This window comes from Amphimedon queenslandica, unplaced genomic scaffold (assembly GCF_000090795.2).
Source record: "Amphimedon queenslandica unplaced genomic scaffold, v1.1 AMPQUscaffold_12639, whole genome shotgun sequence".
Lineage (NCBI taxonomy): Eukaryota > Metazoa > Porifera > Demospongiae > Haplosclerida > Niphatidae > Amphimedon > Amphimedon queenslandica.
Genome location: NW_003547125.1, coordinates 11,443 through 24,025, shown reverse-complemented (window position 1 = coordinate 24,025; position 12,583 = coordinate 11,443). Strand labels below are relative to the sequence as shown.

At 36.2% G+C, this 12,583-nt stretch overlaps 1 protein-coding gene and 1 long non-coding RNA gene across 4 annotated transcripts; one reads left to right on the top strand and one right to left on the bottom strand.

Annotated features, from left to right (window-relative positions):
- Positions 1 to 2,504: 2,504 nt before the first annotated feature.
- LOC109587251 (uncharacterized) lies at positions 2,505 to 5,664 on the bottom strand. 3 transcript variants are annotated; one of them, XR_002187495.1, is made up of 8 exons: positions 5,592 to 5,664; positions 5,393 to 5,525; positions 4,393 to 4,671; positions 3,816 to 4,277; positions 3,517 to 3,753; positions 3,370 to 3,472; positions 3,185 to 3,299; positions 2,505 to 3,036 (listed from the first exon to the last, which is right to left on the bottom strand). It is a non-coding gene; the product is annotated as an uncharacterized LOC109587251 (long non-coding RNA). The 3 variants fall into 3 exon arrangements; XR_002187493.1 differs by having other exon boundaries at positions 3,517 to 4,277; XR_002187494.1 differs by lacking the exon at positions 4,393 to 4,671 and having other exon boundaries at positions 3,517 to 4,277.
- Positions 5,665 to 5,744: 80 nt separating this feature from the next.
- LOC109587250 (uncharacterized) lies at positions 5,745 to 6,672 on the top strand. Its single transcript, XM_020003491.1, has 2 exons — positions 5,745 to 5,798; positions 5,844 to 6,672. The coding sequence occupies exons 1-2, from the start codon at positions 5,763 to 5,765 to the stop codon at positions 6,657 to 6,659; spliced, it is 852 nt and encodes a 283-aa protein (XP_019859050.1). The 5' UTR covers positions 5,745 to 5,762; the 3' UTR covers positions 6,660 to 6,672.
- The last annotated feature ends 5,911 nt before the right edge of the window (positions 6,673 to 12,583 follow it).

Here is a 12,583-nt window from a genome sequence, read left to right as displayed (position 1 = left end):
CAATGGTGAACTAATTGTAGAAACATTTGACTGGTCAAGTTACTTTGCTACATTATTCAAGAAAAGAAAAGGCATGATAGGATTTCAACACTGTTGTAAATGCGACCTCACCTGGTTTAGTTGCAGCCAGACAAGTTGTAGACGGCCCAGTCACACAATTCAATTAGCTGAAAGAGGATGCTCAAATAATGGAAGATGATCTACCTGATGTATTGCCACCAAAGGCTATGTCAAGTGAAAGAAAATGGTACTTTTACAAAAAGATAAGATTGTTTTGCTGATACAAATGTAAAATTGTAACCTGCCCACTTCCTGATGCACCTCAACAAGCAAGATCATCTCGACAATCAACACCAGGTGTTGATGATCCACCAGACCTCGCAATTGAGATCAAAGTACCACATTCTCCAGGTAATCTTTAGAACAACCTACAACACAAAGAAAATGTTGTAATTGTGGTCAATTTGGTCATAATAAAAGAACTTGTCCATGTAATCAGTAAATGAATAACAGAAATGAGTTTGTGTAATCACATGCTATTGATCGCCTTTTAACAGGAGAGGAACTAGTCTGTCTACAACAAACAGACTATTGATCCCCTGAAATAGGAGTGGAACTAGTTTGAATGCCAAACAATCAAACTATTGATCCCCTGAAACAGGAGTGGAACGAGTTTGAATGCCAAAATATTCCAACTATTGATCCCCTAAAGGAGAGGAACTCATTTGTAACGCTAAGACATACAAACTATTGATCCCTTGTTTGAAATCAAAGGTGTGGAACAAGTATGTGTGAGACGTCAACATAAACAAATACTCATTTTCGTTTGAAACTTACTAACTCAAATAAAAAAGTCGAGAGAAAGTTAGTCACCGAGTTATCATGCAGGTGATTTGTGTTTATCTGCACTGGTGAGAGGACTGATAATAAAATCGTGTGGGAGGAGAATACCGAAATAGAAGTCATTGCGTCATTCACAGCCAATCAAAGAACATCAAGTGTCAACTGTGACCTTTTGGATTTAAAATTAGACACCTAAAACTGTAAGTTCAAAATCAAAAATAATGGCTGCCCCAATATAGGATGTCTTCATTGAGGTCCATCCATCTGATAGTAAGTGGGGAATGTGTAACCCTATAGTTACAACTATATTGCCTTTTGTTTTTGGTAGATACACTTGGTAATTTGATTGTACATGTATGTTTGTGTTGTACATTAAAAGCAAAAATAACTGTTTTTTTTGCAAAAAAAGAAGTGAGGGTCAAAGAGAAGAAAGAAGACAGAGAAGAGAGGACGGAGGAGAAAGGAGACAGAGACAAAGAGGAGACTGGAAATAGTCTAAAGGAGAATGGTAAGATTGAAAGGTGAAACATACAACTATACATGACATTGTTTTAAATCGAATCAAACGGCTTAAGTAAGTTTATTTACATGTGTGATTGTGTCAAAATTTCTGTAGTGAAGTAGCTGTAAGAAGGACTATTAAACTAAAACGTAATTTTGTATTCTATTTAAGTTAGTTCTATTTACAACAAATCAACAAATCCCGTCAAGCATGTCGTTTATTATATCCAGACGTCAGGACCGCCACTATCTGCTCGAACTCGACGACGTTATCCCGAACGGTTAACAATCGTTCGTTCACATGATGAAAATGGGAATCATACGTCCTTCCTCCAGTTATTGGTCCTTTGATTTTCATATGGTCCCTAGGAAGACTAGTGGTGATTGCCGACCATGCGGAGACTATTGGGCTGTCAATAGGATCACAGTGCCTGACCGTTATCCCATCCCGCACATTCAGGATTTCGCTTACAGAGTAGTCATATTTTGTCCAAGCTTGATCTAATTCGTGCGTACCCTCAAATATCTATTGCTACAGATGGTGTCTACATAGATAATAGAGTACAGAGGGATTGGAAATGGGGCATCTCCGTATACATCGCTAGGATACGGATGCTAGTTGACATTTGCAGCTAGCAACGCCTAGCAACGGAGGCTGTCTTTGAGCAAGAACTGTCTTTCTGAGACCTGTCATTCCAGCAGTAGTGTCACTATACGTCATTATTTATATCAAAAGAAGCAGAAGAGACTGGCATTTATCCCCAGACTAATTTTTATGTTGCTAGCATCATCATTTGCACTGAATATTTGCTCTGGAATGAGAATGCTTAGAATGACATTTTGTTTTGTACCCTTATCTCAGTAGTGTTAGACAAAAGACAATAACTGATTCAACCACTCAATAGGGATTCATAATGTGGAGGTCGCCCACTATGTTTCGTTTAGAAATATAATTGCATCTTGCTGTTACAATAGATTTACTGATTAGTTTTAGAGGTTTGTTTTGTACCCTTAACATATAAACCAAAGGGTCTGTCACATTAACTATCACACCATCGTATTGCTTAGAACACACAGGAGGTCACTGGCACTATTTCTATTGAAAAATTATGCAAAACAAAATATAGAATTAAATTATAGTAAATGTGATCAATAATGACTTGCTAATTCATAAAACACTGAATTTAAACTGCAAATAGATACATTGCTACAACAGACAGCTTGGGCAAACAGGAAGCCTGTCTTTCTATATTATTTAGGGGTTAACTATACAAAATAAAATTTTTATGCAACAAAACCTACTGCTTACATTATTGCCCCCCATGATAGACCCTATATCTACCATTATCCTAGTAATTAGAGTATAATACGGCATACCACTAATTTGCGCGTAGTAACATGATAGCAACGAACTAGTGACTAGCAACCACAGCTAGCAACAAAAGTACGCACTGTACTGCTACTGCTTACATGATTCCAGTTTCTTTTCCATGCGAACTACTTTCTTTCCTTGTCTCATAAGCTTATTATTGCAACACATTTGATTACATAAAGGTGAGAAGACAATTATATTGATTTCAAATAACAATATTCATAACTGAATATAAAGCTTAGTGCAGCAGGCTCAGTACTGCATCATTAATATTTTGTTCATCACTATTCCACATATCATGTCCAGGAAGAAGTGCTTCTCTAACAGAAAAAAAACAAAAAAAAATTATAAGGGTGAATCAACCTCAAAAGAGCCCTGCTCCAAAACTTATCAGTCCAAAACCGAGTGTGAAACAGCATACATCATGTACAGTCCAACAAAAAATAGCTGCACAGCAATCTCTCTTACCAGATGGGTGGTCAATAGTTCAAAATTCTCATGACACTATGATGTTGTGTTATATACGGCAGTATAATTCACATCCACAGATATTATTCACAGTCACAGTCTATCCAAACCTAACCTACAGTATCAGAGCATTTAATCACCTCACTATAAACATTCCTGATGTACTCATAACTAATGTAACTCACCTAATCACCTTGCTCACATATCTAGCAGCACTGAAAGTATGCCGCGGCAATTCTGATTCATCTCTTTTACAATTAGCAAATGGCAGAAAAGCCAATAGCTTCACTGATAGACAAGGTAAGATTAAAATGTATTGATAAATGACTTACATTAACTCAGGTCAGGTTGTTGCAATTCTTCAAAATATTCCCTTCCTAACAATACGCCATGTTAACTGTCCAGTATTACATGATAAAGTGACACGTTGTTCAGAGTGCGTTTCATACCGAAGAAAGTTACTTGCAATAGCATCAAAACGACCACTCCAAACAGACAAATAGGTTTCAAAACAAATCATCGACATATAACTAAACCATTGATGCTCAAAAAAATCCACCAACTCAAATCTAAAGTAAAAGAACAGGAAAAATATATTAAGGAATTAGAAGAAAAAATTGAAAAAGATCACCGCTCAATCACTTTGAATGAAAATCTTCACAGCAGCCTCTTATCAATAATGCATGAACACCATCAAGACATTCTGAATAACCATCCAGAAGGTAGCTTCGCAGAATATTCTGGGAGAATCAATATAAAGCAGCATCGACAATGTGCTGTACACAATTTCGCTGGAATCCTGCAATTGTAAAGTGGTGTATCTTTTTGAGGCACAAATCCTCTAAAGCATGACTTGCTTCAAAAAACTGGCATCTTACATCTTCCCTCTCAGCGTACCCATAGGGATTATACGTATGCATATAAAAGCACAAATGGATTCTCTACAGAATTAGATACACAGCTAGTGAATGATTATAACATCTCAGCATTAGAGCCATTTCAGAAATATGTCAGTATCATTGCTGATGAGATGCATGTTAAAGAGGGCTTAGTGTATAATAAGCACAATGGTGAGCTAGTTGGTTTTTGTGACCTAGGAGAAAAAAATTAACCATTTAATTTCCCTTGAAAAAGAATATCAAACACAAAACTGCCAAAAAACAACTAGCATCAACAATGATGGTACTAATGGTGAGATCTATTTTTACAAGTTTTATCTTTCCTTATGCTTCTTTTGCTGCTTTTAACCTCACTGGAAAACAACTAGTTCCTATTTTCTTGAAGCTCTTTTCCGTCTTGAGCACTGTGGCTTAAATGTCACATCTATTACCATGGATGGAACTTCTGTCAACAGAAAATTCTTCACAATAGTGGGAAGCTCAAGTTCCAAACCATTAGCATATAAGTTTAGGAACCCATTAAATGAAAACACAGAAGTCTTCTTTTTTTCAGACCCTCCACACCTCATTAAGACTGCCAGGAACGGTCTACAAAACCCCAAAAGACATATGGAGGTAAAAATAACTAAAATTAATAATTCAGAATTTAAATAATTTTTATAGATAAATGGGAAACAAGTCAGTTGGAAACACATTGAAAGCCTCTATAAAAAAAGTGTGAAAACAACTGGTCTCACTATTATTTCAAAAATAAAACACAAACACATATATCTGACACCATTTTCTAAAATGCGTGTTGACCTGGCCGCTCAGGTTTGTAATTATGATAAAATATTTAGTGATGACTATAATTTATGATTGTAGGTACTAAGTGAAACGATGGCTAAAGCACTTAGGTTCCATTTCAAAGAAAAAGCAGAGGAAACGGCAAAATTTGTCAAATACTTTGATAAATTCTTTGACATGTTTAATGTCACCAACTATACAAAGTGCTATAAAGAAAAAAAATGTTTCAAGCACCATACAGAATGGGAAATGACAGTAGACTTGAGGTAATAAATGTGAATAAATAAAGCTTATCATTATCAATGCATATCAACAATATTATACAGTGGCTGCAATCAGTATTTCTGCTCTGGTTAAAATCATTGGAAGAACAAGTACAGACAAGGATAGACCTGAAGGCTAGTGAAAGGAAAAAATTGCTACTTAGTGATGAAACACTTCTAGGTGTTCGTATGTCAGGTAATAATAACTTTAAAAACTACTTGTACATGTATAATTCAACTTTAACTTATAGCTTACTCACTCATTGATTTGGTAAAGTTCCTGTTCACTATTCCCAGTGTTAATTCATTTTTTAGTGAACGTCTGTCACAAGATCCTTTGGAAAATTATTTTGGACAGCAGCCGCAGAGAGGAGGAGTCAATGAGAACCCTACCTGTGACGAGTTTTTAAAAAACAACCAAGCACTGCGAGTAGTAAGCTCCATAAAAGTAAAACTTACCAATGGGAACACTAGAGGTAGTATACTAGACGAAGACAGATTAACATCAGTGTCTACTACTCCATCACCTAAAAGAAGAAAGACCTCACAAAGTAATTACAAATCATGCCAATAAACATTATGTTCCTCAATTTCCCATACATGTAGGTGAAGAAACAACGTGCACAAGTAATGATCAGACACCTATCAACAAACCTGATTTATTCAGTGAGTTAAAATAACTTATGACAAATTGTGACAATCAAGTTTCAGGTATCATATCGGAATCTCTCCAAGACCTTGGATTTAATATTCCATCAGCAGAGGCCCATTTCGCAAAAGAAACAGCACAAAAAAATAAAAATTTATCTGTTAGATCCTCAAAAAGAATCATTAAAGCCGTACGAATCATTTCTCATACAGATGTTTGATCTGTGGACCTCCATACAACCAGAAACGTCACCAATCAGAGAACAGATATGGAGGAGGTTCAGTGCGTTCGCTTCATCAAATGATTATATTACCTTTTGGAAAGGTTTCTACAGTATGATAGGAATAGCTGGTTCACCAGTACTTTCTTTCTACATTACCTACACCCTTTTCATTCGCTACTGGAGTAGCAAGTATCCTGCAAACGAGCTTCAGCACGACACATCAGAAGTATCTCATCTGACATATAAAGAACAAAATGCACTATGGTACATAGCAGGGTACATTTTTAAAAAAGTAAGAAAGGAAGTAAAAGGAAAGGAAGGAATTATTGATTATTTTATTGAAGAAGGCACAGATACTGACCATAGTGAAGAAACTGAAGATGATTGCAATGCACAGAACTGGTTAAATATTACTGACAGGGGAGGTTTAACAAAATGTACCAATGATTTTTATACTTTTCTTCAAGCCGTAGAACCAAAATTGAAGTGTCTACTTGAGAAGTCACTCAACTCCACTCTTGGCCATCCAAGAACAATCATTCAAACATTACAGGAGAAAGTATCGATAATAGATAGCTGGAACATCCTAGTCACACCTCTACCTGACTCCTCATCCGCTAACAGCATCAACACAAAATATTACAACTTTACATAACAGTGAGAAGCTTTGCTTTTACAGCTAAAAAGATGGAACACAAAATATCAAATAAAGAAAACATTCACAAGTCTAAAAGTTTAAGGTCCAAATTATAGGCAAGCAAAGAATTGCAGACAAACTATTAATACATAATTATTTCTATAATAATTGCAACTTGTTAATTATAATAATTATACATGATTTCAAAAATTAATCATTATACCTTTCACGGTAGAGCGCTCAGTAGGCATAGTCTCGCAAGCCATTCCCAAACAGGCTACAGCCCTTTATATATAGCCCATGCAACCTATTATACAGTATGCTCGAGATACCTTTAGATGTATTGTGCAGTTGGAAAACAGCACTGTAGCCACAGCAGTGACAGAGTCGGCCTCTGCTAACAGACTAGCCAGATCTCCGAAGGATTTGTTAATTAATATTTTATTTTTAATTTTGTTTTAGTCAAAATGGCTATAATTTCTTAAAATTAGAATTAATATGGTACTATCAACTAGCATTTTCCTGTTGCTACGCTCCATTTCCAATCCCTGTATACTCTAATATCTATGGTGTCTATGAAACAGCAGTGACCACACCTTTTGGATAATTTGGTTTACTCATATGCCCTTTGGTGTAAGAAATGCTCAAACATTTCAGCATCTTAAGTGTCTTGAGTTTGCCTATGTATACATTGATGACATGTTGGTAGGCAGTTGTGATGAGGTCGAACACAATAACCATCTTACACAAAAACTCGATCGTTTCAGAGCATGGTTAATGCTGACAAATGTGAGTTTGGTCAATCCTCATTACTCTTTCTTGGTCATGTAGTCAATGAGAATAGTATCCAACCATTAGATATCTTTTCACTGATTTACATTTACCTCAGTCTCAGCATAAACTCACACAGTTCTTAAGTCTTGTTAATTTTTACCATCGTTTCATCCCTCACTGTTCTCACACTCTCCAACCTTCGTACTCTTGACTCTCTTCAACTCCTGCTCATTCTTCTATTTCCAGGACTGATGATTTAGTGAATGTATTTCTAAAAGCCAAAAGTGCACTAGCTGATGCCACTTATTGTCTTATCCTAAACCTTATGCTTCAACTGCTGTCATGTCCAAAGCTGCAGATCTAGCTGTGGGAGCTGTTCTACTACAATTTATTGATAATCTATTGAAGCCTATAGCCTTCATTTCTCACATGTTAACTCCCACTGAATCTAGATACATAACTTATGGTACAGAGTTATTGGCTGTATATATACATTCATCACTTCAGGTACTTCATTGATGGTCGTACATTTTCTGTGCATACCGATCACAAACCACTCACATACTCTATGTTTAATAAGTCTAATAAATGTTCACCACGTCAGTCTGGACATTTGGACTTCATATTACAGTTCACTAGTGACATCAGACATGTTTATGGTCCTTTAAAGTTGGTGGCTGATGCATTATTTGCCACTAAACGTAATGAGCTGTCATCAGCAGATACACCCTTAGTAATTAATTTTGTGTACATGGCTCTAATTCAAGGAGATTGTCAGTTTTTTTCGGAGAAAACTCTTACACTCTCTTCATTTGGAACAATTTCCTATTCCTCATTCTAATCTCTCTCTCTATTGCGACACTTCTAAGAGAACACCCCGCCCTGTATTACTGACTTCATTTCATCATACCGTATTTGACTCATTTCATTTACTCTCACATCCTAGCATTTGTTCTACTGTCAAGCTCATTTCATCTTGATTCATTTGGCCTTGCATGGCTACTGATATCAAGTCATATAGTAGCTCAAGTCTCCCCTGTCAAAGATACATATGCACATTGTCTCACCTGTAAATACTTTCGCCTCTTCTACTATATGGTTTGACAATATTCACATTGATATTGTTCAACCACTCCCCTTATGTCATAGTTTTACATATTTACTTGCATAGACAGGTCAACTAAATTGCCTGAAGCCTTTGCTATTCTTGACATATCTGCTCTAACAATTGCTGGTGCTTTAGTAGCTGGTTTGATTTCACATTTTGGTGTCCCTTCTACAGTTACTACTGATTGAGGCAGTCAATTTGAATTCTCTCTCTTTGCTCAACTCACTTGTTTGTTACATACTGTTAGATGTTGTACCACAGCATACCACCATCAAGCTAATTGTTGGATAGGGAGATTCCATTGTCTACTAAATGATGCATTGAAAGCTTAACCACGTCCAGAGTCATGGACTGAGTTCCTCCCTCTAGTATTATTGGGTATTCATACTGCTGTTAAGGAGGACTGACATTACTATCCAGCTCATCTAGTTTATGCTACAACTATTCATCTGCCTTTTGAATTTTCTCTACTACTAATGCACTTTGACTCTCAGAGTCCTCAGACTATGTTGCTTGACTCAAGTGTTACTTGCGTTTTTTTTCAGTCACTCCAGTACGTTCTTCATCAACTCGATATACTTATATTCCTGATTCACCCTCTTCCTCTTGACATGTATTTATTTATCATGATGCAGTAAAGAGACCTGTTGAACGTCCTTATGATGGACCGTATAAAGTACTAGATAGTACTGAGAAATATTTTGTCCTTGATATTAATGGTACTCGACACACTTTATCTATTAATTGTCTCAAGCCACCACATATACACAAAACGAGTACTACTCTCCCTAACCATGATTCTCTCTTAACTAATACCCCTCTTTCTCATTCTACTTCTCCTTCCTCCTCTACTCCTTTGACTACTGCCCTTTGTAAGACCAACACTACTCATGTAGACACTGATGGTGCTAGAATCACTTGTTCTGGTCTACGCATTCATGTACCTGATTGACTCAATATTTGATCAGTTGTTCACTTGTGCTCTGGAAAGGGAGTAATGTAGGGTATGCTTGTGGTATGTTTATCATTTATTATTATTATTGCTTATCACCATTACTATTATTTTGGCCATTACGGTTTGAGTCATGAATAAGAATATATTATTACTATTATTATTATTATTATTATTATTATCATTACTGTTATTGTCATTCTTAATATTCATTATTATTATCACACATGCGCGTAACACACAAATGTTGTTTTGTTCATTGCTGTTTCTTTATTCTGCTCCATCTCAAGTTGGGCTACTCTTTCTATATCATTATTATCATTGTCCATCTCATTGACATGTTATTGGACAATAATATTTTCACAAATTAAATATTTGTTGTTGACTTAATTTGTCTGGGCTTACTGGCTAGGCTGGCTGGTCCAGACCCTCTACTACGTGGGAGGGTCTTGTGCAATGTCCACTTCAATCTTGTTCTGCATAATCATCAATAAAACGCACCTACGCTGTTACACATCATGGGGCGTTCCTGATAGTCTTGTCATTGAAAAACACGTGAGTATGGCAGCTCTGGACAGCATTCAGTCTTCTGTAACTGAGGCAGCAGGTATTCTTGGCTATACAAGCCATAAATCTGAACAGCAATACATCATAATTGAATTTCTACAGGGAAGAGATGTTTTTGCTGTCTGACCCACAGGGTATGGTAAGACTGCTTGCTTTACCTGTCTACCTAGTGCTTTTGATAAATATGAAGAGAGAACTGTTGAGAACATGGCCAAAATTGTAGTTGTTAGTCCTTTGACGGCACTGATTTATGACAAAGTGGAAGACCTGATTCGTCGCAATGTATCAGCGGGCTATATTGATTCAGACAGTACACAGGAGGTGAAGAAGAATGTTGCTGATGCAGTTTATAGTATTGTATTTATCAGCCCAAAACAACTGGTGAGAAGTTTGTTTCCAGTAGGATCTACAAGTAATATCTTGTAGGTTTAGTCATTGATGAGGATTTAAAGTAACAAGTGCACTAATACATAATTTATCATGCACATATACAATTATCTTATCATTTGGGGGCCAATCATTTAGACAGTCATACTCACGGTTAAAGGAAGTAAGAAGCATCGTGGAATCAAAGATTGGAATTATGGTTTTAATGGCAACAGCAACCAGATCATTAAGGCTACAAGTGAAGAAAATGCTGGCAATGAGGTCACCTATTGCTATAGTGCATTCCCCTGATAAAGCAAACCTAAGATTGAGTGCTGTGGAATTGCATGGTACAAACACATTTGGTGTATGAAATTTATTTAATACCATTCTTGAGGAATTAAAAGCACAAACAATACGTTGCCCTAGAGTGATGATTCTTTGTAAAATAAACACAGACTGACCAAAACTATATACGTTTTTTAAAGCAGGACTAGTTATCAATTTTACGTACCCACCTGGAGCATCAGCTAATATAGTGAAATGTCATCTAGTACACATGTTCTTTAAGGGAACCAGGTCGGTTGTCAAGAAAATAATAAACAACTTTGTAAAAAATTCTGCTTAAGAATAGTAATATGTACTGACGCATTTGGGATAGGGATTAATTGCCAGGATGTCAGGCTAGTAAATCATTATGGTGTTCCTGCTGATTGTCAAACCTATTTGCAGCAAATTGCATGGAGTGGTAGAGAGGGGAATGATTCAAATGCAGTCATTGTACATTCAAAAAAGCTGCTTGAAAATTTTAATGATTACATGAAAAGCTATGGACACAACAAACACTCATGCAGACGATATCACTTATTCAAATACTTTGAGAATTCTACCCGGGGTACCAGTAAATAAAGGTTGCAAATGCTGTGACATAAGTGTCAAGTCATGTGCATGTAAACACTGCTCAAAAACACTCTCTGAAACTTATTCATTTATGGCAGCATTATTCAATATTAAATAATTATACATGTACATTTTATAATTAGTAAATTAGCCTGTTTCTGATCAAATTTAATTATTGAATCATCCATTCTTTCAATTTATTACAATGCTTTTTAGATGATACAATATTTAAGGCTACCTCTTCAAAACATGAATGTTTCCTTCCTTCTACATATGAAAACACTTGAGTGTTCAATAACTGCTGCATAATCAAATTCTTATCTTTATCAGAATTAGGAGTTGAATGCTTGCCAGAAGCCTCACATATTAGTAAATCTTTATCAAATTCTTCCAACATAGCATCCAAGACACCTACACAATTTCCTACTCCGACAAAAGTATTTGGAGTTTTGTTACTTCCAAGTAACGAGACAGCATCTTTAAAAACTCTATTTTAATGTTCCATGTAAAGATCACATGGGATGTTACGGCCAGGAATGCAATGAGTATTAATGCAACGAGACCATATAAGTTGTGAAGCTTGCCTTTGAGAAAGAAAGAAGTGGTGTTGTGCGAGAATATTTCAAGCCTCAATGCTGTGGTTTGGCCTTAAATATGAGCATCAGGTACCTCCAACAACGCAGGATATGGTCACCATCGCTTTCTTTCATAGCATTGGAAAATTCAAGGTACAATAATCTCTGGGACAAAATTTAAACTGCATATCGTTTCTCTTGATCCAATTTGATGTCTAAAGTCAGATTGTTATGGGTCGATGTATGACAATGATATCCCTTAGTCACTTTCTCTAGAGCATGCCTTCTTATTTCTTCATCTTCAAGCCACAAATCACACTTTAACAAATCATGCACAGCTTAGTCACTTTGCTTTTTCATTCCCAGATGCTCCATAGAAGCTGCAACAATGTGGCACTAAACTATAGTGACAAAAAAGGCATCACATGCATTAAAATCATCAGGAGCAGTTGCAGAAATGTTTCTATAGTAGTCAATGACATTACGGAGCTGACAAAGTGTTCCAACATCAAGAAAGCTTTTAGTTTTGTATAATAACTTCCAAGTCATCTGAAGGAAAATACACGTTACAGTAACAAATTTATATTTAGTCATGACTAACCTGAAGAAAAGTTTTCTTCGTATGCCAGTCTTCACAAACTGGAGTAAAGCCCTTCAGTTTTGTTGTCTGTGAGATGCCTTTCTTTCTTTGCACTTTCCA